Genomic DNA, 26,757 nt, shown 5'->3' on the forward strand with positions numbered 1-26,757 from the left:
AAATAAAATAAATAGAATATGTACAAATAAAATAAATAAATAAATAGAATAATAAGTACATACAAACATATATACAGGTGCTGTGGGGAGGGGAAGGAGATAAGGCGGGGGGATGGAGACTGAGCCCACTGTTGGGTAGGGACCTTCTCTATATGTTGCCAACTTGTACTTCCCAAGCGCTTAGTACAGTGCTCTGCACACAGGAAGCGCTCAATAAATACGATTGATTGATTGATAGAGAGGGGGAGGAGGGGACTGACTGAGTGAGGAGGGGACAGGGGACTGAGTCCTGACTGATTTGCTTGGATTCACCTCAGCGTTTAGTACAGTGCCTGGCACGTGGTAAATAATAAATAATGATGGCATTTGTTAAGCGCTTACTATGTGCGAAGCACTGTTCTAAGCGCTGGGCGGGGGGGATACAAGGTGATCAGGGTGTCCCCCGGGGGGGGGCTCACAGTCTTCATCCCCATTTTCCGGATGAGGGAACTGAGGCTCAGAGAAGTGAAGCGACTTGCCCAATGTCACACAGCTGGCAAGTGGCAGAAGTGGAATTAATAATAATAATAGATACTATCATCATAATTATCATAATAATGATTAGAACCCAGGACCTCTGGCTCCCAAACCGGGGCTCCTTCCACTGAGCCACACATATTCTCTACGCTTAACACCCTAATAATAATCAATCAATCAATCAATCGTATTTATTGAGCGCTTACTGTGTGCAGAGCACTGGACTAAGCGCTTGGGAAGTACAAGCTGGCAACATCTAGAGACGGTCCCTACCCAACAGCGGGCTCACAGTCTAAAAGAGCGCGGGCTTGGGCGTCACAGGTCAGGGGTTCGAATCCTGCCTCCCCCACGTGTCTGCTGTGTGACCTTGGGCAAGTCACTTCACGTCTCTGGGCCTCAGTTCCCTCATCTGGAAAATGGGGATGAAGACTGTGAGCCCCACGTGGGACAACCTCATCTCCTTGTATTCCCCCCAGCGTTTAGAACAGTGCTTTGCACATAGTAAGCGCTTAACAAATACCAACATTATTATTATTATTATTAGAAGACTAGAGACTGAAATAACAATAACAATAAATATAATAATAACGATAACCTGGTGCCTGCGTCTGAGCCTTGTCTCAGCAGACGGCGCGAGGCGCCCAGCGCCCCCTGGTGGCCCCGCCCTTCTTCTCGCGAGGCTTCAGCGGCGCGCGCGCGGGGCGGTCGGCGCATGCGCGGTTCCTGCCCCCGCCCCCCCGGGGCCGCGCGCGCGGGCGGTCAGCGCATGCGCGGCTTCTGCCCCCGCCCCCCTTCCCGGGCCGCGCGCGCGCGCGGGGGTGGTCAGCGCATGCGCGGCTCCTGCCCCCGCCCCCCTTCCAGGGGCCGCGCGCGCGGGGGGGGTGGTCAGCGCATGCGCGGCTCCTGCCCCCGCCCCCCCCGGGTCCGCGCGCGTGCGCGGCTGGAGGGGCCCCTCCGCCCGGCCCCGGCTGCCTGGGCTCCCCGGGCTCCCCGGCGGCGGCGGCGGCGGCGGCCTCCTCTCCCTCTCTTCTTCCTCCCTGTGCAATATGTTCAAGAGAATGGCCGAATTTGGGCCTGACTCTGGCGGGAGAGTGAAGGTCAGTGCCGGGCCTGAGGGGGGCTGGGGGCGCGGGGGCTGATGGGAGCCGGGCCTGAGGGGGCTGGGGCGCGGGGGCTGACGGGAGACGGGCCTGAGGGCGCGGGGGCTGACGGGAGCCGGGCCTGAGGGGGCTGAGGGAGCGGGGGCTGATGGGGGATGGGGCTGAGGGGGCTGGGGGCGCGGGGGCTGACGGGAGGCGGGCCTGAGGGGGCTGGGGGCGCGGGGGCTGACGGGAGGCGGGCCTGAGGGGGCTGGGGGCGCGGGGGCTGACGGGAGGCGGGCCTGAGGGGGCTGGGGGCGCGGGGGCTGACGGGAGACGGGCCTGAGGGGGCTGGGGGCGCGGGGGCTGACGGGAGACGGGCCTGAGGGGGCTGATAAGAATAATAATAGTAATAATATTGGCATTCATTAAGCGCTTACTATGTGCAAAGCCCTGTTCTAAGCGCTGGGGAGTTTACAAGGAGATCAGGTTGTCCCACAGGGGGGCTCACAGTCTTCATCCCCATTTTCCAGATGAGGGAACTGAGGCCCGGTGAAGTGACTTGCCCAAAGTCACACAGCTGACAAGCGGCCGAGTCAGGATAATAGTAGTAATAATAACGATGGCGTTTGTTAAGCGCTTACTATGTGCAAAGCCCTGTTCTAAACGCTGGGGAGGTTACAAGGAGATCGGGTTGTCCCACAGGGGCTCACAGTCTTCATCCCCATTTTCCAGATGAGGGAACTGAGGCCCGGTGAAGTGACTTGCCCAAAGTCACACAGCTGACAAGCGGCCGAGTCAGGATAATAGTAGTAATAATAACGATGGCGTTTGTTAAGCGCTTACTATGTGCAAAGCCCTGTTCTAAACGCTGGGGAGGTTACAAGGAGATCAGGTTGTCCCACAGGGGCTCACAGTCTTCATCCCCATTTTCCAGATGAGGGAACTGAGGCCCGGTGAAGTGACTTGCCCAAAGTCACACAGCTGACAAGCGGCTGAGTCGGGATAATAGTAATAATAATAATGATGGCGTTTGTTAAGCGCTTACTACGTGCAAAGCCCTGTTCTAAACGCTGGGGAGGGTACAAGGAGATCAGGTTGTCCCACAGGGGGGCTCACAGACTTCATCCCCATTTTCCAGATGAGGAAACTGAGGCCCGGTGAAGTGACTTGCCCAAAGTCACACAGCTGACAAGCGGCCGAGTCAGGATAATAGTAGTAATAATAACGATGGCGTTTGTTAAGCGCTTACTATGTGCAAAGCCCTGTTCTAAACGCTGGGGAGGTTACAAGGAGATCAGGTTGTCCCACAGGGGCTCACAGTCTTCATCCCCATTTTCCAGATGAGGGAACTGAGGCCCGGTGAAGTGACTTGCCCAAAGTCACACAGCTGACAAGCGGCCGAGTCAGGATAATAGTAGTAATAATAACGATGGCGTTTGTTAAGCGCTTACTATGTGCAAAGCCCTGTTCTAAACGCTGGGGAGGTTACAAGGAGATCAGGTTGTCCCACAGGGGGGCTCACAGTCTTCATCCCCATTTTCCAGATGAGGGAACTGAGGCCCGGTGAAGTGACTTGCCCAAAGTCACACAGCTGACAAGCGGCCGAGTCAGGATAATAGTAGTAATAATAACGATGGCGTTTGTTAAGCGCTTACTATGTGCAAAGCCCTGTTCTAAACGCTGGGGAGGTTACAAGGAGATCAGGTTGTCCCACAGGGGCTCACAGTCTTCATCCCCATTTTCCAGATGAGGGAACTGAGGCCCGGTGAAGTGACTTGCCCAAAGTCACACAGCTGACAAGCGGCTGAGTCGGGATAATAGTAATAATAATAATGATGGCGTTTGTTAAGCGCTTACTATGTGCAAAGCCCTGTTCTAAACGCTGGGGAGGGTACAAGGAGATCAGGTTGTCCCACAGGGGGGCTCACAGACTTCATCCCCATTTTCCAGATGAGGAAACTGAGGCCCGGTGAAGTGACTTGCCCAGAGTCACACAGCTGACAAGCGGCTGAGTCAGGGTAATAGTAGTAATAATAGTGATGGCGTTTGTTAAGTTCTTACTATGTGCAAAGCCCTGTTCTAAGCACTGGGGAGGGTACAAGGAGATCAGGTTGTCCCACGGGGAGCTCACAGCCTTCATCCCTATGTTACACATGAGGGAACTGAGGCCCAGAGAAGTGAAGTGACTTGCCCAAAGTCACACAGCTGACAAGCAGCTGAGTCGGGATAATAATAATAATGATGGCGTTTGTTAAGCGCTTACTATGTGCAAAGCACTATTGTAAGCGCTGGGGAGGGTACAAGGAGATCAGGTTGTCCCACGGGGGGCTCCCAGTCTTCATCCTCGTTTTCCAGATGAGGTCACTGAGGCCCAGAGAAGTGAAGTGACTTGCCCAAAGTCACACAGCTGACAAGTGGCGGAACCGTGCTTTGCACATAGTAAGTGCTTAATAAATACTATTATTATTATTTGAACCCATGACCTCTGACTCCAGAGCCCCGGCTCTTTCCACCGAGGCACGCTGCTTCTCTGATGGGGGGCTGAAGGCCCACCTCCTCCAGGAGGCCTTCCCAGACTAAGCCCCCCTTTTTTCCTTCAGCTCCCCATCGCCCCGACTCGCTCCCTTTGCTCTATCCCCCTCTCCGCCCCACAGCACTTGTGCGTAGAGATGTGCATAGCTATGATTCTATTTATTTATAATTAATGCCTGTTTACTTTTTTTGATGTGTATCTATCTATAATTCTGTTTATTCATATTGATGCTATTGATGCCCGTTTACTTGTTTTGATGGCTGTCTCCCCCCTACTAGACTGTGAGATCATTGTGGGCAGGGATTGTCTTTGTTGCTGAATTGTACTTTCCAAGCACTTAGTATGGTGCTCTGTACACAGTAAGTGCTCCATAAATACGAATGAATGAATGGATGGATGGATGAATACCCCAGCACTTAGTTCAGTGGTTGGCACATAAGCACATAAAATCTGCTCAACTCAACTCCCTCTGTTCCCCCCATCCCTTTGTCGACCTCGTGCCACTAACCCAAAGCCCTGGATCACGTCCACTGTCCGCTTCCTTCGCTCCTGTGCATGAGCTGCAGGGCACCGCCGAGGGAAATCTAGATACTGGGCTGACTTCATCCACTTCAGGGTTATCATCCTGGTGTGCTTTAACTCTGCCAGCAAAATTGCTTCTCCAGCCTTCTTGACACTCATGCCCAGTTTTCCAGTTGTTTAACTCCTTCCTGAAACCCCTTGTACCCCTGCTTCCCCCATCCTTTGCCCCTAATGACCCAGCCACCAACTTTATTGAGAAAATTGACACCGTCAGGTGTGGTCTACCTAAAATCTCCCCTGCCCCTCCCTCCCTCCTGCCCCCTCTTCAACTTTCCCTGGAGTAGCTCAAGAGGGGATCTCCTGCCTTCTCTCAGAATCCAGTCCCCCCACCTGGACATCCAACCTCGTATCTTAGCACCTTATCAAAACACCTGCCTCCTCCCTAACTGCCCTCTTCCACTGTTCACTTTCCAATTGCTCTTCTACCCACCCTGGACCCCAAGGCTCCTCCCAGTTATCGCCCCATCTCCCCCTCTAAACTCTTCAAGCGAGTCGTCTACACACTCTGTCTCAAGTTCCTCTCCAGTCTCTCCCTGATCCTGTCCAATCTGGCCCCCTTCACTCCACAAGAAACCGCCCTCTTAAAGGCCTCAGATGATCTCCTTCTTGCCAAATCCAAAGGCCTCTACTCCGTCCTAATCCTCAACCTCTCAGATGCTTTCAGTACTTTGGACCACTCCCTTCTCCTGGAAACTTAACCAACATCGGTTTCCCTGCCACTGTCCTCTCCTGGTTCTCCTCCTACCTCTCTGACTGCAAATTCTCAGTCCCTTTCGTGGGCTCCTTCTCTGCCACCCACCCCCTCACTGTGGGGGTCCCTCAAGGTTCGGTTCTGAGTCCCTTCTGTTCTCCATCTACACCCACTCCCTTGGAGAACTCAATCGCTCCCATGGCTTCAGCTGCCACTTCTATGTGATTGATACCCAAATCTTCATCTCCAGTGCTGATCTCTCTCCCTCTCTGCAGTCTCACGTTTCCTTCTGCCTTCAAGACGCCTCTACTTGGATGTCCTGCTGTCACCTCAAACATAACATGTCCAAAACAGAGCTCCCTGACATCCCACCCAAAGCCTGTCCTTCCCCCGACTTTCCCATCAGGGTGAATCCACCATCCTTCCTGACTCAGCCCTCTCATTCAACCCACGTATTCAATCCGTCACTCAATCCTGTCGGTTCCACCTTCACAGCATTGCTAAAATCCACCCTTTCCTCTCTATCCAAACGGCTCCTTCAACCATTTATCCTATCCCATCTTGATTATCGTATCAGCCTCCTCGCCGACCTTCCAGCCCCCTGCCTCTCCTCACTCCAGTCCGTACTTCGCTCTGCTGCCGGGATCAGAACTCTCCACGGGGCCGTCCCGTAGTGGCGACATTAGCACCAAATTATGTGCTAAATTCGTTCAACTTATCGTGTGCTTGCTGTGTGTGGAGCACTGTACTAAGTGCTTGGGACAATAAACAGACACATTCCCTGCCCACTTCGGGCTTAAAGACTAGAGGGTGAACTGGCCTCCACCACAACCTTAGTACAGTCCTTACACGCAGTAAGTGCTCGGTAGATCCGATCGGTTGAATGAATGAACCCAACCTCCCCTCTCCATCTGAAATCCAGGGAGCCGAACCGCACGGGTGTGAGTGACCAGGTAGTGGTGATGTCGGCATGTGTGAGATGAGGTGAGGTTTTTTGGTTTCGGTCTTGTTGCTTTTTGTGAGGAGTAAAAAGGGCAGCGTCACAACAGCCCTCCTGGAGGGTCACAGTTCCTCCTGCTACCAGGACTTCTCTGTGTAAAACTGAACTCCTCATCGACACCCCTCTTTCGCCGCCACACACACACACCCCCACAATTCATTTCTATTGCCCATTTGTACTTCCCAAGCGCTTAGTACAGTGCTGTGAACATAGTAAGCGCTCAATAAATACGATTGATGATGATGATGATGATTTCTCCATGTAACTTTCCCGTGACGGTCAGCAGCACCACTGTCTTCCTTGTCTCCGGAGCCCACCAGTCATTGCTTTCTTTCACCTCTCCCTTTCGGTCGGTTTCTAAATCCTCTTTTTTTTCCCCCCTTCCTTAATCATTACTGGATTCAGCCTGGCCTCTCCATCCCAACAGCCTCCATTCTGGTCTAGGCACTTGTCCTGTCAGTGTGGCTTAGTGGGTAGAGCGTGGGTCCGGGAGTGAGGAGGGCCTGGGTTCTAGTTCTGGCTCGGTCACGCGTCTGCTGTGTGACCGTGGGCAAGTCACTTAACTTCTCTGTTCCTCTGGTACCTCAGCTGTAAAAAAATGGGGATTAAGAGTGTGAGCCCAGTGTGGGACGGGAACTGTGCCCAACCTGATTAACCTGTGTCTCCCCCAGCGCTTAGAACAGTGCTTGACACATAGTAAGCGCTTAAGAAGTGCCATCATTATTAAATTACTGACTTAACCTCCTCTTTGATCTCCTTACCTCCAGCCTCTTCTGTACAGTCCACATTTCATTCAACTGCCCAGATTATTTTTCTAAAATACTGTACTGCATAACCTCCGTCCGTTTCTTGAAAATCTTCAGTCAGTCAGTTGTATTTATTGAGCACTCGGCTGTATTTATTGAAGCAGCATGGCGTGGAGGATAGAGCACGGACCTAGGAACAAGAAGGTCATGGGTTCTAATCCCAGCTCTGCCACTTGTCTGCTGCGTGGCTTTAAGCAAATCGCTTCACTTCTCTGGGCCTCGGTTACCTCATCTGCAGAATGGGGATTGAGACAGTGAGCCCCATGTGGGACGGGGACTGTGTCCAACCCGATTTGCCTGTATCCACTCCAGCGCTTAGTACAGTGCCTGGTACGTAGTAAGCACTTAAGAAATACCAGAATTATTATTATACTCTCTCCCACTTAGTTCGGTGCTCCGCATAAAGTAAACGCTCAATAAATACCATTGATTCATCGGTTCTCGGTCACTCCGGCTCTTAGCTCGTACTGTTTTCTTCCTCCCAAGCCAACTTTCTTACTGCCGTCTCTTTCTTGACCATCCTTCCTCCATCTCTCGCTCATGTCCTTTTCCATTGCTTGGAACTCCCTCCCACATCATATCTGCCAGACTACCACCTCTCTCCATCCTCAAAACTCCAGAAATCCTTCCTCTTCAACTGTGAACCAGTATTATTTATTGAGTGCTTTCCCGGTGCAAAGCACAGTACTAAGCCTGGGGCGAGTAGAAGGGAGGTAGCAGACATGATCCCTACCCTCTAAGGGTCTTACAGGTGAAACTCACACTAAAATAAACCACAGGTAGGAGATTAATCAGCGAATGCCCCCTGGAGATTTGTTTTTTGATGCCATATCAAAGTTACATATACGTAACTTTTATATATATATATATAATTAAGACCAAAAAGGATAACTAGTCAAGCTTAAATCAGTACAGTTCTGTTTGGGCAATTCATTCAGAAGCAGGTCTGGAAAAAGCACAATTGCTGACACTGCCCAAAATTAATAATCACAAAATGTTAGCAGCTCCAGGCAGGATTTATTATTTTTTTTGTATTTTCTGCATAGTGCAGGTTCTATTAAAAGTAATTTATATTACTAGAATTTTAGCCACGTAAAAGTACCAGATTTTGGTACTGTCAAATCAAATGAGAGAATGAGCAGTGAAGTTGTATGAAATATGCTTATTTCATGCAACTCTACTATTGTGAAATTCTCTGAAAGTCTTTCGGTTCATTGGCTTTCAAACCCTTGACAAATATATGTAACTTATTATATTGCTTTAGAATATTCAAGATTATATTCATATACCATACAGCTGCCTTCTGTGACTCCAAACATATTTAAAGTGTTTGAAATAATCTCACCAAAAAGCTGGTTAGTGTTTTTTTCACACTTGTCTTAATTGTTTTAGCTCTACCGCCCTGCAGCTCTTTAGGTCAGTTGTAGATGAGAACAGTTGAGGTGAGCACATCCTTTTGGATCATATTTTTGGGAATTTATCAGCAAGGCGATATATGAATTTTCCTATTTCACTATAAGAAGAGGAGAAACGAAAGAAAGAAAAACATTCACCTCCTGGTGTTCTGAAACTCTAAAACGTGACCGAGGACGTTTTTGGGTATTATGAGATAACTTAATGGTACCCAGGGGTAATATATCCTATTTATTTTGCCATCACGTACCACAAAGCATGCATCAAATGAGACAAAATTATGCCGCCAGGTTGACTCGACCCCCGGCCCACGTCCTCCCCCTGGCCTGGAATGCCCCCAATCCCTCTGCCCATCCCGCCAAGCTAGCTCTCTTCCTCCCGTCAAAGCCCTACTGAGAGCTCACCTCCTCCAGGAGGCCTTCCTAGATTGAGCCCTCTTTTTCCTCTCCTCCTCCCCATCCCCCCCGCCCTACCTCCTTCCCCTCCCCACAGCACCTGTATATATGTTTGTACAGATTTATTACTCTATTTTACTTGTACATATTTACTATCCTATTTATTTTGTTAATGATGTGCATATAGCTTTATTTCTGTTTATTGTGATGACCTGACACCTGTCCACATGTTTTGTTTTGTTGTCTGCCCCTTCTAGGCTGTGAGCCCGTTGTCGGGTAGGGACCGTCTCTAGATGTTGCCAACTTGTACTTCCCAAGCGCTTAGTACAGTGCTCTGCACACATTAAGCGCTCAATAAATACGATTGAATGAATGAACCCTGGACTTTACTATGTGCCAAGCCTTGTTCTAAGCCCCGGAGGTAGACACGGGATCATCAGGTCAGACACAGTCATTCGAGTGCGTTCATTCCACTAGGCGCCTCCCAGAAAACAACGGAAACACTAGCAACAACAAAATAGGCAATTATTGTCCCTCATCTAGACAGGCTAGAGCAAGAAAATAGCGGGAGCGTCGGAGCCGGGTGGATTCGGGCAGGGGCAGGGTTTTGTCATCTGCCCCCGCTACCTTTCAGCAGATTTAGAAGGACCATTTCTAGCGACTGTTCCGATGGCTAGGCCGTAAGCTCCTCGCGGGCAGGGGTTACGTCTGCCAAGCCTTGCCTTGCACGGAAGCCCTCAGTCCAACGCTCTGCGCACAGTGAGCGTGGAGCGAACAGCAGCGATTGATCACAAAACCTCCCCGACAGCCATCCCGTCCGTCTGAAGAGGAAAGACCGCTCCGAAACGCGGCACCCATCTCCGCGACCCGGCCGTCACCAGGCTGGGCAACGCCGCCCGGGGGCTCTGAAATCACCTCCGTTTGGGCTCAGAGGGACGTCATCCCTCCTGCCCTCGACGAGTGAAACGGCACGTGTGTCTCGAAACGGAAAACTGGAGCTTTCTTCAGCTAACCGGACGGGAAACCGGGAGCCCGGCCCTCCCAGGCCAAAAAGCCCAACGGTAGAGCTCAGAAAAAAGCCAAGCGACTTACCTTGCTTGTTGCCCTGCCGTTGCCCGTATCCGGTCGCGGAGCGCGATGTCACAACCGGCGTGCCAAGTTTCGGCAATCAGGAGGCCGCTTCCCGGGGCGATCGGCGCCTGGAGCCCGGAAGACCTCCCCTGCCCAGCCTGCCCTCCTCCCTGGTGCTGGGGAGGGCCGTGATTCCTGCCATCTGAAGGAAAAAACCCGCAGCCACCGGGATGACGACCCCCGGCCGTGTCGGTCTCCTCCACGTAAGCCCCGCCCGGCAGAACATCGTGGCGGGGGGCAGTTGTGGCAGTTGCCCTTGCGGCTGTTGGACTCCGAACATCCCCGCCTCGGTGGGGAGGTGTGGGAAACCGCGCCTTTAGCCCCAATGTTTCATAGAGCCTTTGGTATTTATTATCATCCTTGTCTTTTTCTGTCCTACTTTTTGTAATGTTTCACCTTTCCTCCTACGCCCACCACCCTCTCTTCTTTCCTTCCCCTCTTGGGTCTAATTGCCCGTGTATTTCTTCCCTGGACTTAATTACGGTGCTCTGCACTTGCCGTTGCCGACCCTTCCTCTCCCCCTCGTCCCCCTCTCCATCCCCCCCATCTTACCTCCTTCCCTTCCCCACAGCACCTGTATATATGTTTGTACGTAGTTATTACTCTATGTATTTATTTTATTTGTACATATCTATTCTATTTATTTTATTTTGTTGGTATGTTTGGTTTTGTTCTCTGTCCCCCCCACTTTTAGACTGTGAGCCCACTGTTGGGTAGGGACTGTCTCTATATGTTGCCAATCTGTACTTCCCAAGCGCTTAGTACAGTGCTCTGCACATAGTAAGCGCTCAATAAATACGATTGATGATGATGATGATGATGAAAGCATGGGAAATAAAATTGAAAAGGGTGGACTCCACCTATGTTTTCGCACGTGCGGAACATTACGCTTTTCTCCATGTTGGCCGAGAGGCCTAGAACTAGAGAGCTGCATTTCCCCCCGTCAATCATTCATATTTATTGAGTGCTTCCTGTGTGCAGAGCATTGTACTTGGGAGAGCACAGTGCAACAGTAAACAGGCACATTCCCTGCCCACAACAAGCTTACAGTCAGGAGGGTTGAAAACCTTCCCGTTTCCTGGCCGAAACCAGTGAAGGGACATGGAGGTTAAAACTTGGTCTTGGTCGGTTAATCGATAAATGGTGTTTCTTGAGCACGTATTGAGTTCAACATCTAATGGAGGAGTCAGACAAAAATGATTTACAAATAATGGGAGAATGAAGGAGAATAAGGCTATAGCAGGTAGCACTGCAAGTAAATCGGGGTTAAATAATTGAACATGCAAATATACACGTGTACCTGAGTGTATGTACTGAGGAATAAGTAGTATGTAGTTCCCAGAAAATAGTTGCTAATTCAGTTTTCTATGAAGCAGCGTGGCCCAGGTCTGTATGACTTCCATTTGCCTGCCAGGTGCCTTGGGCGAGCAACGGTCCCCTTGAAAAGAATTACGAATGACTGGAATATACGGAAGTAGTTTATTTCCACTCGATAGAACCTAGTCGGTAAATTATTTTGGCTGTAATCACTGTCTTGGTTCGGTCTACGAGAACTATCCAACTATATGGGCAAATCAAAGTGAATCTCCAGTGGTTGCTTATCAACCTTCGAATCAAGCAAAAACTCCTCACTGTTTTGCGTCAGTCTCCTCATCTGTAAAATGGGGATGAAATCTCTGTTCTCCCTCCCTTTCTCTTTGACTGTGAGCCCCGTATGGGATAAGGGACTGAGTCTGATCTAATTATAGTGCTTGGACTGTAATAAGCGCTCAACAAATGCAGCAATTATTATCATTAGTCGCAGTAGTATTAATTATATTGGTATGCTTTCCTTTCTTAGGGTGTTACAATTGTGAAACCTATAGTCTACGGTAATGTAGCGCGCTATTTTGGAAAGAAAAGAGAAGAAGATGGGCACACCCATCAATGGACAGTCTACGTCAAACCATACAGGAATGAGGTGGGTACATCAGATTCTCTTTAAGCAGTCGTTTCTGGACTAGTGTCTGCTCGATTTTTAGACACAGTTATTACGGTATTCGTTAAGCCCGTACTACGCGGCCGGCCCCGTTCTAAGCACTGCGGGAGTTTTGAAATAAAATGAAGATTTAGATTCGCATGAATTGAGAGCGGTCCTGCTGTGTGGAAAGGTGATTTAACTTGCATGGATAGAGGAAAAAGATGTAGAAGCAATGGCAAAAGCATTTTGCAAAAACGTTACCAGGAATGTCTTCTTCTGAAGGGTGTTCTCTGCCATCCTTGGAAGTCTTGCTGCAATTACTATATTCCCCTCAACTGGGGGATTAGTACTGTGCTCTCCCAAGTGCTTATCACAGAGTGCTGCACACAGTGATCATTCAGTAAATACCGTTGACCGGTTGAGAAGAATAACGTGGTAACAAGGATGGTGTTTCTAGAGGTGTCACGTCGAAAAGAAAGCTACCGCATTTCCGAGGCCAAGATAAGAATTATTGAAGGGCATACGGTAAAGTTCTCAAGTTTGTATTTTGTGAGCATGCATTTGTGAAAATTTATAAAGCTAGCAGAAGAGGCAATAAAAGACTTCTCCTTGTCATATGTATGCAGATCATCATCATCAATCGTATTTATTGAGCGCTTACTGGGCGCAGAGCACTGTACTAAGCGCTTGGGAGAGCACAGTACTAATCCCCCAGTTGAGGGGAATATAATAATTGCAGATGTTAGAACTAATTAATTCCTTTCCTTGAATTTCAGGATATGTCAGCCTATGTGAAGAAAATCCAGTTTAAGTTGCACGAGAGCTACGGCAATCCATTGAGAGGTACATTTTGATCCCTTAGTAGGTATAAGAAGAAAAGTGAAAGCACTTCTTGGCATTTTATTTTCCTTTTTGTCTTTTCAGTTGTTACTAAACCTCCTTATGAAATAACCGAAACGGGCTGGGGTGAATTTGAAATTATCATCAAAATATTTTTCATTGATCCCAATGAAAGACCTGTGAGTACCCCTCCTTTTTCTTTTGCCAGATGTCTCTTGTCTCTTTATTTTTGTTAAGTGAACATCTTGAATATATAGTGCTTGACACCTAGTAAGTGCTTAGCAAATACAATAATGATAATAGTGAGATGCCCAAGTTAAACAAAATTGGCAACCAACTAAAATCATTCCTGGATAATAGTGATAATAGTGAGATGCCCAAGTTAAACAAAATTGGCAACCAACTAAAATCATTCCTGGCTATTGGCCAGAGTGAAGGAGGTCCTTAGAGGGGGAAATTCTTTTAAAATATGGGAATCTCTTCAAGCGGGAACAAGAAAGCCAGTAAAGAGTGGTGGCCGACCAAAATGAGTTTGATGAGCACTTTCTAACAGGTGATAGTAACAAGAACAGGAATCGTGGGAACCACTGGGGTTTCCTCAGTATTTGGAGAGGAAACAGGAACCCGAGACACTCGGTGAATCGTGCAGATTGGTATTTTGGAGGAAAACGTTAGGGAGGTTCCCACACTGAGTTGTTTTTTGTGGTGCCTTTTGAAGATGGATCGGATCCAGGTGTGTTTAACGCCCAGGGTGTTTTAGTCCAAACCGATATAAGAGGAGTAAAAAAATCAGCAGAATCCCCGACAGATTTCCAAAGGAATTTGAAGGAAGCGACTCTCGGTGAGCGTGAGCAGTGTATGGATGTGAACAGCCACTGTTCAGGAGGGTGACAGATCGCTTGTGTGACTCTGCTCCGTGAAAGGCTCCCAAAGAATTATAGACTTGTGGGGAACGGTCTCCTCGTCACACTTGGCAAATCGGCAGAACCTCGGTTTAGAGTCAGGGAACATTTACGACAACACCACCTCTCGGTTTTTGTGAGAGAAAATCGTGCCACATTCGGTGGAGCTCTGAGAAGGAGTGGATAGGGAGAAGTAGGGGGAGTAATATCCTTGGATTTTCAGAAAGTCAGTGGTGTGATTTCCTTCCCAGAAACCTGTTGAAAAAGCTGAACGGTCATGGGTTTAAAGGGAACATTTTGTTTAAAGATAGGAAATGGCCCCTTTTCAGAATCGAAATGTGTTAATGGTGAGGTTCCCAAAGGGTGTGGATGAAGCAAATGGGAAATTATCTATCCATAAATTAAGAAATGGTATGTATTAATAATAATAATGGTATTTGTTAAGTGCATACTATGTGCCAAGCACTGTCCTAAGCGCTGGGGTAGATACGGAGTAATTAGGTTGTCCCACTTAGGGCTCGCAGTCTTGATCCCCGTTTTATTCATTCATTCAATCGTATTTATTGAGCGCTTTCTGTGTGCAGAGCACTGTACTAAGCGCTTGGTGTCATCCTCGACTCCGCTCTCATTCACCCCTCACATCCAAGCCGTCACCAAAACCTGCCGGTCTCAGCTCCGTCACATTGCCAAGATCCGCCCTTTCCTCTCCATCCAAACCGCTACCCTGCTCGTTCAAGCTGTCATCCTATCCCGTCTGGACTACTGCATCAGCCTTCTCTCTGATCTCCCATCCTCGTGTCTCTCCCCACTTCAATCCACACTTCATGCCGCTGCCCGGATTGTCTTTGTCCAGAAACGCTCTGGGCATATCACTCCCCTCCTCAAAAACCTCCAGTGGCTACCAATCAATCTGCGCATCAGGCAGAAACTCCTCACCCTGGGCTTCAAGGCTGTCCATCACCTCGCCCCCTCCTACCTCACCTCCCTTCTCTCCTTCTACTGCCCAGCCCGCACCCTCCGCTCCTCCACCGCTAATCTCCTCACCGTACCTCGCTCTCGCCTGTCCCGCCGTCGACCCCCGGCCCACATCCTCCCCCGGGCCTGGAATGCCCCCAATCCCTCTGCCCCTCTGCCTAGCTAGCTCTCTTCCTCCCTTCAAGGCCCTGCTGAGAGCTCACCTCCTCCAGGAGGCCTTCCCACACTCAGCCCCTTCCTTCCTCTCCCCCTCGTCCCCCTCTCCATCCCCCCATCTTTCCTCCTTCCCTTCCCCACAGCACCTGTATATATGTATATATGGTTGTACATATTTATTACTCTATTTATTTATTCTACTTGTACATATCTATTCTATTTATTTTATTTTGTTAGTATGTTTGGTTTTGTTCTCTGTCTCTCCCTTTTAGACTGTGAGCCCACTGTTGGGTAGGGACCGTCTCTATATGTTGCCAACTTGGACTTCCCAAGCACTTAGTACAGTGCTCTGCACACAGTAAGCTCTCAATAAATACGATTGATGATGATGATGATTGGGCATCCTGGATCTAGTTATCATTTTATCGTACTCTCCCGAGCGCTCAGTACAGTTCTTTGTGCACAGTCAGCACTCAAATTCGATGGAATGAGTGGCTGAATCGATAGCGTCGATTCAGTACTTTGTGCAGGGAAGCCACGTGGCCTGGTGTGAACAGCCCGGGCCTGGGACTTAAAGGATCTGGGTTTTAATCCCGGCTCTGTGGCTTGTCTGGTGTGTGACCTTGGACAAGTCACTTCGCTCTCTCTCCTGCGCCTCAGTTTCCTCATCTGTAAAATGGGGATTAAAGCCCACACCCTCCAACTTGGACTGTGAGCCCCACATGAGACAGGGGACTGGGTCCGACTTGAGTGACTCAGGTTGAAGGGGACTCTCCTTCATTCATTCAATCGTATTTATTGAGCACTTACTGTGTGCAGAGCACTGTACTAAGTGCTTGGGAAGCACAAGTCGGCAACATTTTTAGACTGTGAGCCCACTGTTGGGTAGGGACTGTCTCTAAATGTTGCCAATTTGTACTTCCCAAGCGCTTAGTACAGTGCTCTGCACATAGTAAGCGCTCAATAAATACGATTGATGATGATATAGAGATGGTCCATACCCAACAACGGGCTCACAGTCTAGAAGGGGGAGACAGACAACAATAACAAAACATGTAGACAGGTGTCAAAATCGTCAGAATAAATAGGCGATTCTTTTCCCAGTGCTTAGTACACTGTTCCGCGCTCAGTAAATACAATTGAATGATTGAATGCTCTGCACGCAGGCACTCAACCAATGCTGTCTGTCCCTGATTTTAAAAAGAAGCTAATAGAAATCGGTCATGATACGAAAATCAGGTTCAGGGAGCTCTATAAATGGCATACTTACTCAGACTTTGAGCCTCAAGAGGGATAGGGACTGTGCCCTACTTTATGCTCTTGAATCTAACCCAGCGCTTAGCACTGTGCTTTGACACAGAGGAAGCGCTTAACAAATGGCACGGTTATTAAGTGGTTGAATTTCAAAGATGAAAAGGATGCCTAAACAGCACAAACTTTCCTCAACATATGGAACACTGAAGAGGTGTTATAGGACGTCACAGGTGCCTCTGTCTTTAGAATGGCATTTATTAAGCGCTTCCTATGTGCAAAGAACTTTTCTACGCGCTGGGGAGGTTACTGGGTGATCAGGTTGTCCCATGGGGGGCTCACAGTCTTCATCCCCATTTTCCAGATGAGGGAACTGAGGCCCAGAGAAGTGAAGTGACTTGCCCAAAGTCACCCAGCTGACAGTTGGCAGAGCCGGGATTTGAACCCATGACCTCTGACTCCAAAGCCCGGGCTCTTTCCACTGAGCCAGAGCCACGCTGCCTCTTGTACATATCTAGTCTATTTTATTTTGTTAGTATGTTTGGTTTTGTTCTCTGTCTCCCCCTTTTAGACTGTGAGCCCACTGTTGGGTAGGGACTGTCTCTAGATGTTGCCAACTTGTACTTCCCAAGCGCTTAGTCCAGTGCACACAGTAAGCGCCCAATAAATACGATTGATTGATTGATCTTCAGTAAGAAAGGCACAAAATCAGACCGGCAACTCTGGTGGCCCTCTCAGGTTTTCATCATCATCATCATCGATCGTATTTATTGAGCGCTTCCTATGTGCAGAGCACTGTACTAAGCGCTTGGGAGGTACAAGTTGGCAACATCGTTAGCCAGATCCTCGTCAGAGTCCTTTGAGGCGGGCTACTGAAGAGGATCGTTGACCCCGCGCTCCCGGGCTGACAGCGTGGCTTCAGAGAAGTGTTCACGGAGGGGACGTGACCGTCACAACTCATCAGGCGCAGAAGCGCACAGCGTAGCCTTGACGCCTTTAGGCAGATTTAGGGGGCTTACAAAGATCTTTGACCCTATCAGAAGTAGGTCTGGGCTCTACCGTCTGGTGAATTTGATCCCCTGAGAAGTTCAAGAAGCTTCTGAGATGGTTCCATCTCTGGCCGAATCAGACTTTAGAGTGTCCTTCACCCTCCCATCACCACCGGAGTGAAGCAGGGCGTCTTAGGTCACCGGCTTTGTCCGACATAATCCGTCCGTTCATCCAGGAATACGCACCTCGCCTTCCAGGGATCTTCCACCTTAGCAGGCTGCGAAGATCATCGCGAGTCCAAGCGCCGTTAGAAGTTGAAAGGTATCCCACCAAGGCACACAGGCGACTGTGAACCGCCTTGGCACGCTGGAACGATAAGTCTGAAGAAAACCAAGGGAATGTATCAGTATATACAGGGAAACTGCGCGCACGACTGGAGATTTTCAGCGGGAGCCTGGAGGGCAATTCCAGTACGCTGCCCGGTGACGGCAAGCTGGTAGACAATCATTATTTTAGCTGAGAATAAGGGTGGGATTGGAAGGAGATTGTCCTGTAGGACTCTAAGGAAGTCAAATGGGAGAGTAGGAACCATATTGTAGTAATAAGGACTGTCTTGATTTTTGTATTCCACAGGTGACCCTGTATCACTTACTGAAACTGTTTCAATCGGACACCAATGCGATGCTGGGGAAAAAGACGGTGGTTTCCGAATTCTACGATGAAATGGTAAGGAAAGTATTTCATCCGGGGATGAGGCACCGTTTTTTTACGTGTGAGGACTGAAAGTGTTGCCTCCTCCTTCTCCTAGATTTTTCAAGATCCAACCGCAATGATGCAGCAGCTGCTGACAACATCTCGCCAGTTAACCCTGGGGGCCTATAAGCATGAGACGGAATGTAAGGGTTGCGGGGCCCCGGTGGATCGTGGATTTTGAATATTTAATCGTTCCTTTTTCACTTATTGACATTTATTAAGCCCTGCCCTGGGCACAGGAAAGTCTGCTCAGCTCTGGTTCTTAGATCCTAGGTTTCACGGGGACAGACACGCATCAAGAAAGCGAGATTGAGGACTCCGCGAGATGGTGTCTTTAAAATATATATATATATATATATATATATATATATATATATACGTATCTATCTATATTAATGCTACATGTTAAGCGCTTACTGTGTTCCAGGCACTGTACTAAGCGCTGGGGTAGAGACTGTGAGCCCACTGATGGGTAAGGACTGTCTCTATATGTTGCCAACTTGTACTTCCCAAGCGCTTAGTACAGTGCTCTGCACACAGTAAGCGCTCAATAAATACGACTGATTGATTGATTGATTGAGCCCCCAGTGGGACAACCTGATCACCTTGTAACCTCCCCAGCGCTTAGAACAGTGCTTCGCACATAGTAAGCGCTTAATAAAATGCCATCAGAAAAAAAAAAAGCCGATTGGGTCGGACCAAATCCCTTTCCCACGTGGGGCTCACAAGCCTTTAATCCCCATTTTGCAGAGGAGGTAACTGAGGACCAGAGACGCGATGTGACTCACCCAGGGTCATCCAGCCGTCAAGTGGCGGAGCCGGGATTCGAACCCAGGACTCTCAAGCCCAGGCTCTCGCTGCTAGGCCACGCCGCTTCTCAGGCTTTCAGGACCCAGAACTGGTGTGAAGGGAAGGGATTGATCATAGTAACGACGATGGTTTGGCAGCGGCACACAAACTGTCTCGTCCCTGTTCCCACTGGGGCGCGGAGTGCAAAAATAATAATACTAATAGTGGTATTTGTTAAGCGCTTACTGTGCGCCAGGCACTGTACTAAGCGCTGGTACAAGGTAATTGGGTCGGACGCAGTCCCCGCCCCACATTGGGCGCACAGTCTTTATCCCTATTTTTTACAGGTGAGGCAACATCTGTCAGATTGTCGCTACATTTCGTCAATCTAACAGTGCAGCCATCACGTTTAATGTTCACTACAGTCAAATTTGACGATGGTTTAGAGGGATTTTTTGACGACTAATTAACCAAATTCCAGTCAGTTTACTAAGACCTGCCTCCTTAGCGTAGTGAGTTCCAATTCCTAAATCCTCTTCCCGTTTCACTTTTCTACACATCCACCTCTAGTTTTCTCTTCCTATCCATAAATTGGTTTGTGGATGACTTAGATGGTAATGTTTGTACCTCTAGTGCACTCTTCTAAATGCTGAGTACAGTGTTTTGCACTTAATAAGCATTCAAATACTATAGATTGATCTCTGGGTCATCAATAGATGGAGTAGAGTTCAGGGGCCTTAAATTCCCAGTTAATTATTACAGTTCGGAATTGATTCCACCAGTAGCTTTCAGGTGAATGACTTCATGATTCACGAGATTGTAATATTGAAGAAGACGATAGGTACGGCCACAGCGAGTACATTTATTTGCGTTTCGTTCCTCAGTCGCCGACCTGGAAGTTAAAACCCGGGAAAAGCTAGAAGCCGCCAAGAAGAAAACGAGCTTTGAAATTGCCGAGCTTAAAGAGAGATTAAAGGCAAGTCGGGAAACTATCAACTGTTTGAAAAATGAAATCAGGAAGCTCGGAGAAGATGATCAGACTAAAGAAATATGAAACAGAAAACCCAAAACCTCCAGAGGACTTGAAGATGTTACGCTGAAAATAAAGGATGTTGCGGGGACTGGTTAATGTAAATAATATTAGGTTTTTTAGAAGAACGTATTTAGTCGCCTGTCACGGATTTCTTGGCCAAGAGTACTTGGGCCTCTGTGGAAAAAAGTTTTAACGTAACTGCTTTATACATTGTTTTAACTGAGAAGATTCACGGACATTTGCCGAACTGTTTTAAGGCCGTTTTTTGACTGGAGGTAAAACTGTTTGGGACTGCATTGTAACTTTTAGAGGAAAACTCTCGCTGTATGTCTCAGTCTTAACTTCTAAGCTAATTTTTTACTTTGATTTCAGCAAACTGGAAACCGTTTTTATAGTTTACTTGCCCTTACCCTTGGTTGCCCACACTTTTGGGGGTTTTCTTTTTACCACGGTCCCAATCCCTCCCCATCCGAGCTAATTTTCTATCCGGCACCTCATCTCACGCCCCGGGGGGGACACAGCCGCGGAAGACCACCGTCTCCCGCCTTTCCCACCGACCGGCTCACCCCGAAGCGGTATCCGCGGGGTAACTCTTTTTTAACCCCAAACATCCGAGGCCGCACTGGAATCGTTTGGATTCAATAGCAGGTCGCCGGGGATGGCGTCGGTGTCCCGGACCGCCCGCCCGCCTGCCCCCTCGCCCCCCGGCTTCAGCCTTTCGACCCCCGGGACCGTTGAGAGACCTGTAATTTTAAATCCCCAGACGATGTGTGAAGTCGAAATAAATCTTAATTCAATCCGTTCACGTCTCTCGACTAGCCGATTTAACCCACCGGGAGGAAAGGGCCACGGCATCAAGGCCATTTCAAGGCTTCTCTGTGGCTGCCTCGTGCGTACCTTCCTTGCGGAGTTGAAAACGGAGAACAGGAGAAGAAAAGTCCTTTATTTTGCCTCTTTTCAGTTTCTCCTCAAGCGGCGAATGAGTTGGCCCCTCTGCAAGTGAGGAAGTGTCACAGGGTGGGGCGTTAAGGGGGAAAATACCCTACCACCCACTCCGGGAATAAAACGCTACCATTTGGGGGGAAGAACGGAAACCGAGGGACCCACAAAAGTGATAAACTGAGGCTACCGATTCTTGAGCGGGCTGGAGCCGCGGAGGGGGTTGGATTGATAATTAGGATTTTCCCTCTTGTCGGGCTAGTGCAGTTGCACGTCGCCGTATTGCTCCTAAACCAAAACAATCGCTTAAAGTCGTGTGCTCCTCGTTCCACAGATCGTTCATATCCCCGCTCACCTTCCCTCACGCTTGCGCTTCTCTCTCATTTCCCGTCTTGTAAAGTCACCCTTCTCCTTTTCCCTCTTTAACTGCCGGGCTACTTGCTTTAAAAAACTAAATGAATACAAAGAATCAGTGGGGGTTGAAGGAGCAGAGACAGGCGTGGACCGAAACAAACCCTGCCTCTTACTCCTCCGAAGGTCTCCCAGTGCTGTTCGTTCGTTTAGTCGTATTTATTGAGTGCTTCGTGTGTGCGGAGCGCTGTGCTAAGCACTCGGGAAAGTTCGGCGCAACGGTAAACAGATTCATTCCCTGCCCACAGCGGACTTCCCTGCCGCTTCCTCTTCTGTCGGTTGCTCTTGAGTGAAAAAAGAGCTCGTCACGGGCAGGGAAAGTGTCTGCCAACTCTTTTCATTCATTCATTCAGTCGTATTTAATAATAATAATAATGATGATGGCATTTATTAAGCGCTTACTATGTGCAATAGCACTGTTCTAAGCGCTGGGGAGGTTGCAAGGTGATCAGGTTGTCCCACGGGGGGCTCACAGTCTTAATCCCCGTTTTGCAGATGAGGGAACTGAGGCACAGAGAAGTATATCTATTCTGTTTATTTTACTTTGTTAAAATGTTTGGTTTTGTTCTCTGTCTCCCCCTTCTAGACTGTGAGCCCGCTGTTGGGTAGGGACTGTCTCTATATGTTGCCAACTTGGACTTCCCAAGCGCTTAGTACAGTGCTCTGCGCACGGTAAGCGCTCAATAAATACGATTGATTGATTGATCTATTCTATTTGTTTTATTTTGTTAATATGTTTGGTTTTGTTCTCTGTCTCCCCCTTTTAGACTTTGAGCCCACTGTTGGGTAGGGACCGTCTCTATATGTTGCCAACGTGTACTTCCCAAGCGCTTAGTACAGTGCTCTGCACACAGTCAGCGCTCAATAAATACGATTGATTGATTGATTAAGTAACTTGCCCAAAGTCACACAGCCGACAACTGGCGGAGTCAGGATTTGAACCCATGATCTGTGACTCCAAAGCCCGGGCTCTGAGTGCTTACTGTGTGCAGAGCACTATACTAAGCGCTTGGAAAGTACAATTCGGCAACTTACTCTCCTCAGCCTCCCAGAACTTACGTACATAGCCCTAATTTATTTACACGTCTGTCTCCCCCTCTACATATCTATTCTATTTATTTTATTTTGTTAATATGTTTGGTTTTGTTCTCTGTCTCCCCATTTTAGACTGTGAGCCCACTGTTGGGTAGGGACTGTCTCTACATGTTGCCAATTTGTACTTCCCAAGCGCTTAGTACAGTGCTCTGCACCTAGTAAGCGCTCAATAAATACGATTGATGATAGACTGGCAGGTCCCTGTGGGCAGGGGACGCGTCTACCAACTCCTGTTGGATTTTACTCTCCAAAGTGCTAAGTACAGTGCTCTGCACGCAGTAAACGCTCCCCATATATGATTGATTGTTTGAAGTCACAGATCCCAGCGTGTGATTTGCCGAGAACAATTGTGGGAAATTGCTTAGGTATGGATCCATCATTATCAATCGTATTTATTGAGCGCTTACTATGTGCAGAGCACTGTACTAAGCGCTTGGGAAGTACAAATGGGCAACATATAGAGACAGCCCCACCCAACAGTTCATGTTTTACTCTTTATTAAAAGATGTTTTACTCTTTATGTTTTACTCTTCATGTTACTGATACTGTTTACGTTACTCTTTATGTTACTCTTTATCATCATCGTCAATCGTATTTATTGAGCGCTTACTATGTGCAGAGCACTGTACTAAGCGCTTGGGAAGTACAAATGGGCAACGTATAGAGACAGTCCCTACCCAACAGTTCATGTTTTACTCTTTATTAAAAGATGTTTTACTCTTTATGTTTTACTCTTTATGTTACTGATACTGTTTACGTTACTCTTTATGTTACTCTTTATCATCATCATCAATCGTATTTATTGAGCGCTTACTATGTGCAGAGCACTGTACTAAGCGCTTGGGAAGTACAAATGGGCAACATATAGAGACAGCCCCACCCAACAGTTCATGTTTTACTCTTTATTAAAAGATGTTTTACTCTTTATGTTTTACTCTTCATGTTACTGATACTGTTTACGTTACTCTTTATGTTACTCTTTATCATCATCGTCAATCGTATTTATTGAGCGCTTACTATGTGCAGAGCACTGTACTAAGCGCTTGGGAAGTACAAATGGGCAACATATAGAGACAGCCCCACCCAACAGTTCATGTTTTACTCTTTATTAAAAGATGTTTTACTCTTTATGTTTTACTCTTCATGTTACTGATACTGTTTACGTTACTCTTTATGTTACTCTTTATCATCATCATCAATCGTATTTATTGAGCGCTTACTATGTGCAGAGCACTGTACTAAGCGCTTGGGAAGTACAAATGGGCAACATATAGAGACAGCCCCACCCAACAGTTCATGTTTTACTCTTTATTAAAAGATGTTTTACTCTTTATGTTTTACTCTTCATGTTACTGATACTGTTTACGTTACTCTTTATGTTACTCTTTATCATCATCATCAATCGTATTTATTGAGCGCTTACTATGTGCAGAGCACTGTACTAAGCGCTTGGGAAGTACAAATGGGCAACATATAGAGACAGCCCCACCCAACAGTTCATGTTTTACTCTTTATTAAAAGATGTTTTACTCTTTATGTTTTACTCTTCATGTTACTGATACTGTTTACGTTACTCTTTATGTTACTCTTTATCATCATCGTCAATCGTATTTATTGAGCGCTTACTATGTGCAGAGCACTGTACTAAGTGCTTGGGAAGTACAAATGGGCAACGTATAGAGACAGTCCCTACCCAACAGTTCATGTTTTACTCTTTATTAAAAGATGTTTTACTCTTTATGTTTTACTCTTTATGTTACTGATACTGTTTATGTTACTCTTTATCATCATCATCAATCGTATTTATTGAGCGCTTACTGTGTGCAGAGCACTGTACTAAGCGCTTGGGAAGTACAGATTGGCAACATCTAGAGACAGTCCCTACCCAACAGTGGGCTTACAGTCTAAAAGGGGGAGGTCTATGTTATGTTACTCTTTATGTTTTACTCTTTATTAAAAGTAGCATTTGCAGTGGAAGACAGCGTGGCCCACTGGAAACTTGGGGACTGATCCCACGTCTGCGTGGTCTCGGGCAAGTCAGTTGACTTCTCTGTGCCTCAGTTGCCTCCTCTGTAAAATGGAGTTTAAGACTGTGAGCCCCCCACTGTGGGACAGGGACGGTGTCCAACCTGATTAGTTTTACCTACCCCAGCGCTTAGTAGGTTTCTTGGCACGTAGTAAGTGCTTGACAGATACCATCAAAATGAAACAGGCAAAAGAACTTCCCCCTCCAGTTTTATGATGATAACGAGGCGTAATTTTTGAGGCCTCGGTTTGTGAGACTCCGCGGAGAAAACGTCAAGAGAAAGGCAATGTTCTCCAGTGGTTTCCATATCTTCTGTAGGTGGAGGGAGACTTCGGAGCATGTATGAGACCCGCGGCCTGGTGGAAATCAATCAATCAATCATATTTATTGAGCGCTTACTGTGTGCAGAGCACTGTACTAAGCGCTTGGGAAGTACAAGTTGGCAACATATAGAGACGGTCCCTACCCAACAGTGGGAAAGAGCCCGGACCTGGGAGGAAGAGGACGTGGGTTCTAATCCCAGCTCTGCCGCAAGTCTGCTGTGTGACCTTGGGTAAATCACCTCACGTCTCTGTGCCTCCACATCTGTAAAATGGGGATTAAGACTGTGAGTCCCAGGTGGGGCAGGGATTGTGTCCAAACTGATTACCTTGTATCTACCCCAGGGCTTCGAACGGTTCTTGTCACATAGTAAGCACCTAGCAGATGCCACAATTATTATTATTTCTTAAGATAGCGACTCAAGTGATATCCAGAAATCACTATAATTCAATGGAGCACCAACCTTGAGTGCTATTGGAGAAGCAGCGTGGCTCAGTGGAAAGAGCCCGGGCTTCGGAGTCAGAGGTCATGGGTTCAGATCCCGGCTCCGCCAATTAGCTGTGTGACTTTGGGCAAGTCGCTTAGCTTCTCTGTGCCTCCGTTACCTCACCTGTAAAATGGGGATGAAGACTGTGAGCCCCCCGTGGGACAACCTGATCACCTTGTAACCTCCCCAGCGCTTAGAACAGTGCTTTGCACATAGTAAGCGCTTAATAAATGCCATTATTATTATTATTATTATTCCAAATGCTTGGAATACAACAGAAGGGGGAAGCAATATGGAGATGAAATACTATTGATTGATTCAATAGTATTAGACTGTGAGCCCACTGTTGGGTAGGGACTGTCTCTATATGTTGCCAACTTGTATTTCCCAAGCGCTTAGTACAGTGTGTGCACAAAGTAAGCGCTCAATAAATACAATTGATTGATTGATTGATTGATTATTTCATTTCAGTGAATGATGAACCGGAGAGTCTCCAGAGATCCCGTTGATTCCAGGCAGGACAGCTCAGAAAACTCCGAGCTGGACGTCACAGATCTGCACAGAAAATCACGGATCTGCAGGTCAATCCAGCCATCGTCGGTGTTTATATTAAGTCCTTTGTGCTAAGCACGGTGCTAAACACTTGGGAGAGTACAGTTCAGTTGGTAGACATGATCCCTGCCCTCGGTGGGGTGAGTATCTAAGTGCTTAGGGGTTCTGAGGTACTAAGGGAGGGAAAATAGGGTGGGGGAATGATAGGGAAGGCTTCCTGGAGGAGACGGGATTTTAGAAAGGCTCTGAAGAAGGGAAGGCGGGTTGTCGGATGTGAAGGAGGAAGGAGTGCTCAGCAGGAGGGAGGGCGGGAGTGAAGAGTTGGTGATGGCTGAGGTGAGAAGGAGGCACATTAGAGGAGCAAAGTGTGAGGGCAAGGAGAGAAGCAGCGAGGGCATGGAGCTCATGCCTGGGAATCAGAGGGAGGGACCTGGGTTCTAATCCCGGCTCCGCCACCGGTCGGCTCGACAACCTGGGGCAAGTGACTTCACTTCTCTGGGCCTCAGTGCCCTCGTCTGCAAAATGGGGGTGAAGACCGAGTCCCGTGTGGGACGGGGACTGTGTCCAACCCAAGCAGCGTGGCTCAGTGGAAAGAGCCCGGGCTTTAGGGTCAGAGGTCAGGGGTTCGAATCCTGGCTCCGCCACTTGTCAGCTGTGTGACTCCGGGCAAGTCACTTCACTTCTCTGGGCCTCAGTACCCTCGTCTGCAAAATGGGGGTGAAGACCGAGTCCCGTGTGGGACGGGGACTGTGTCCAACCCAAGCAGCGTGGCTCAGTGGAAAGAGCCCGGGCTTTAGGGTCAGAGGTCAGGGGTTCAAATCCTGGCTCCGCCACTTGTCAGCTGTGTGACTCTGGGCAAGTCACTTCACTTCTCTGGGCCTCAGTGCCCTCGTCTGCAAAATGGGGGTGAAGACCGAGTCCCGTGTGGGACGGGGACTGTGTCCAACCCAAGCAGCGTGGCTCAGTGGAAAGAGCCCGGGCTTTAAAGTCAGAGATCAGGGGTTCGAATCCTGACTCTGCCACTTGTCAGCTGTGTGACTCTGGGCAAGTCACTTCACTTCTCTGGGCCTCAGGGACCTCATCTGTAAAACGGAGATTAAAAACTATGAGCCCCCCACGGGACAACCT

At 48.2% G+C, this 26,757-nt stretch overlaps 1 protein-coding gene across 2 annotated transcripts; it reads left to right on the forward strand.

The window, feature by feature from the left end:
- The first annotated feature begins 1,496 nt into the window (after nucleotides 1-1,496).
- Nucleotides 1,497-20,596, forward strand: YEATS4 (YEATS domain containing 4). Of its 2 annotated transcripts, none has more exons than XM_038756626.1 (7): nucleotides 1,497-1,613; nucleotides 11,990-12,109; nucleotides 12,886-12,952; nucleotides 13,034-13,128; nucleotides 17,857-17,949; nucleotides 18,032-18,119; nucleotides 19,650-20,596. In XM_038756626.1, exons 1-7 carry the CDS (start codon nucleotides 1,563-1,565, stop codon nucleotides 19,817-19,819), a joined length of 684 nt encoding a protein of 227 aa, XP_038612554.1. In that variant the 5' UTR covers nucleotides 1,497-1,562; the 3' UTR covers nucleotides 19,820-20,596. The 2 variants fall into 2 exon arrangements, with proteins under 2 accessions (XP_038612554.1, XP_038612555.1); XM_038756627.1 differs by lacking the exon at nucleotides 1,497-1,613 and adding an exon at nucleotides 9,733-10,352.
- Nucleotides 20,597-26,757: the final 6,161 nt, after the last annotated feature.

Source organism: Tachyglossus aculeatus, chromosome 14 (assembly GCF_015852505.1).
Source record: "Tachyglossus aculeatus isolate mTacAcu1 chromosome 14, mTacAcu1.pri, whole genome shotgun sequence".
In the NCBI taxonomy this organism is placed as follows: Eukaryota; Metazoa; Chordata; class Mammalia; order Monotremata; family Tachyglossidae; genus Tachyglossus; species Tachyglossus aculeatus.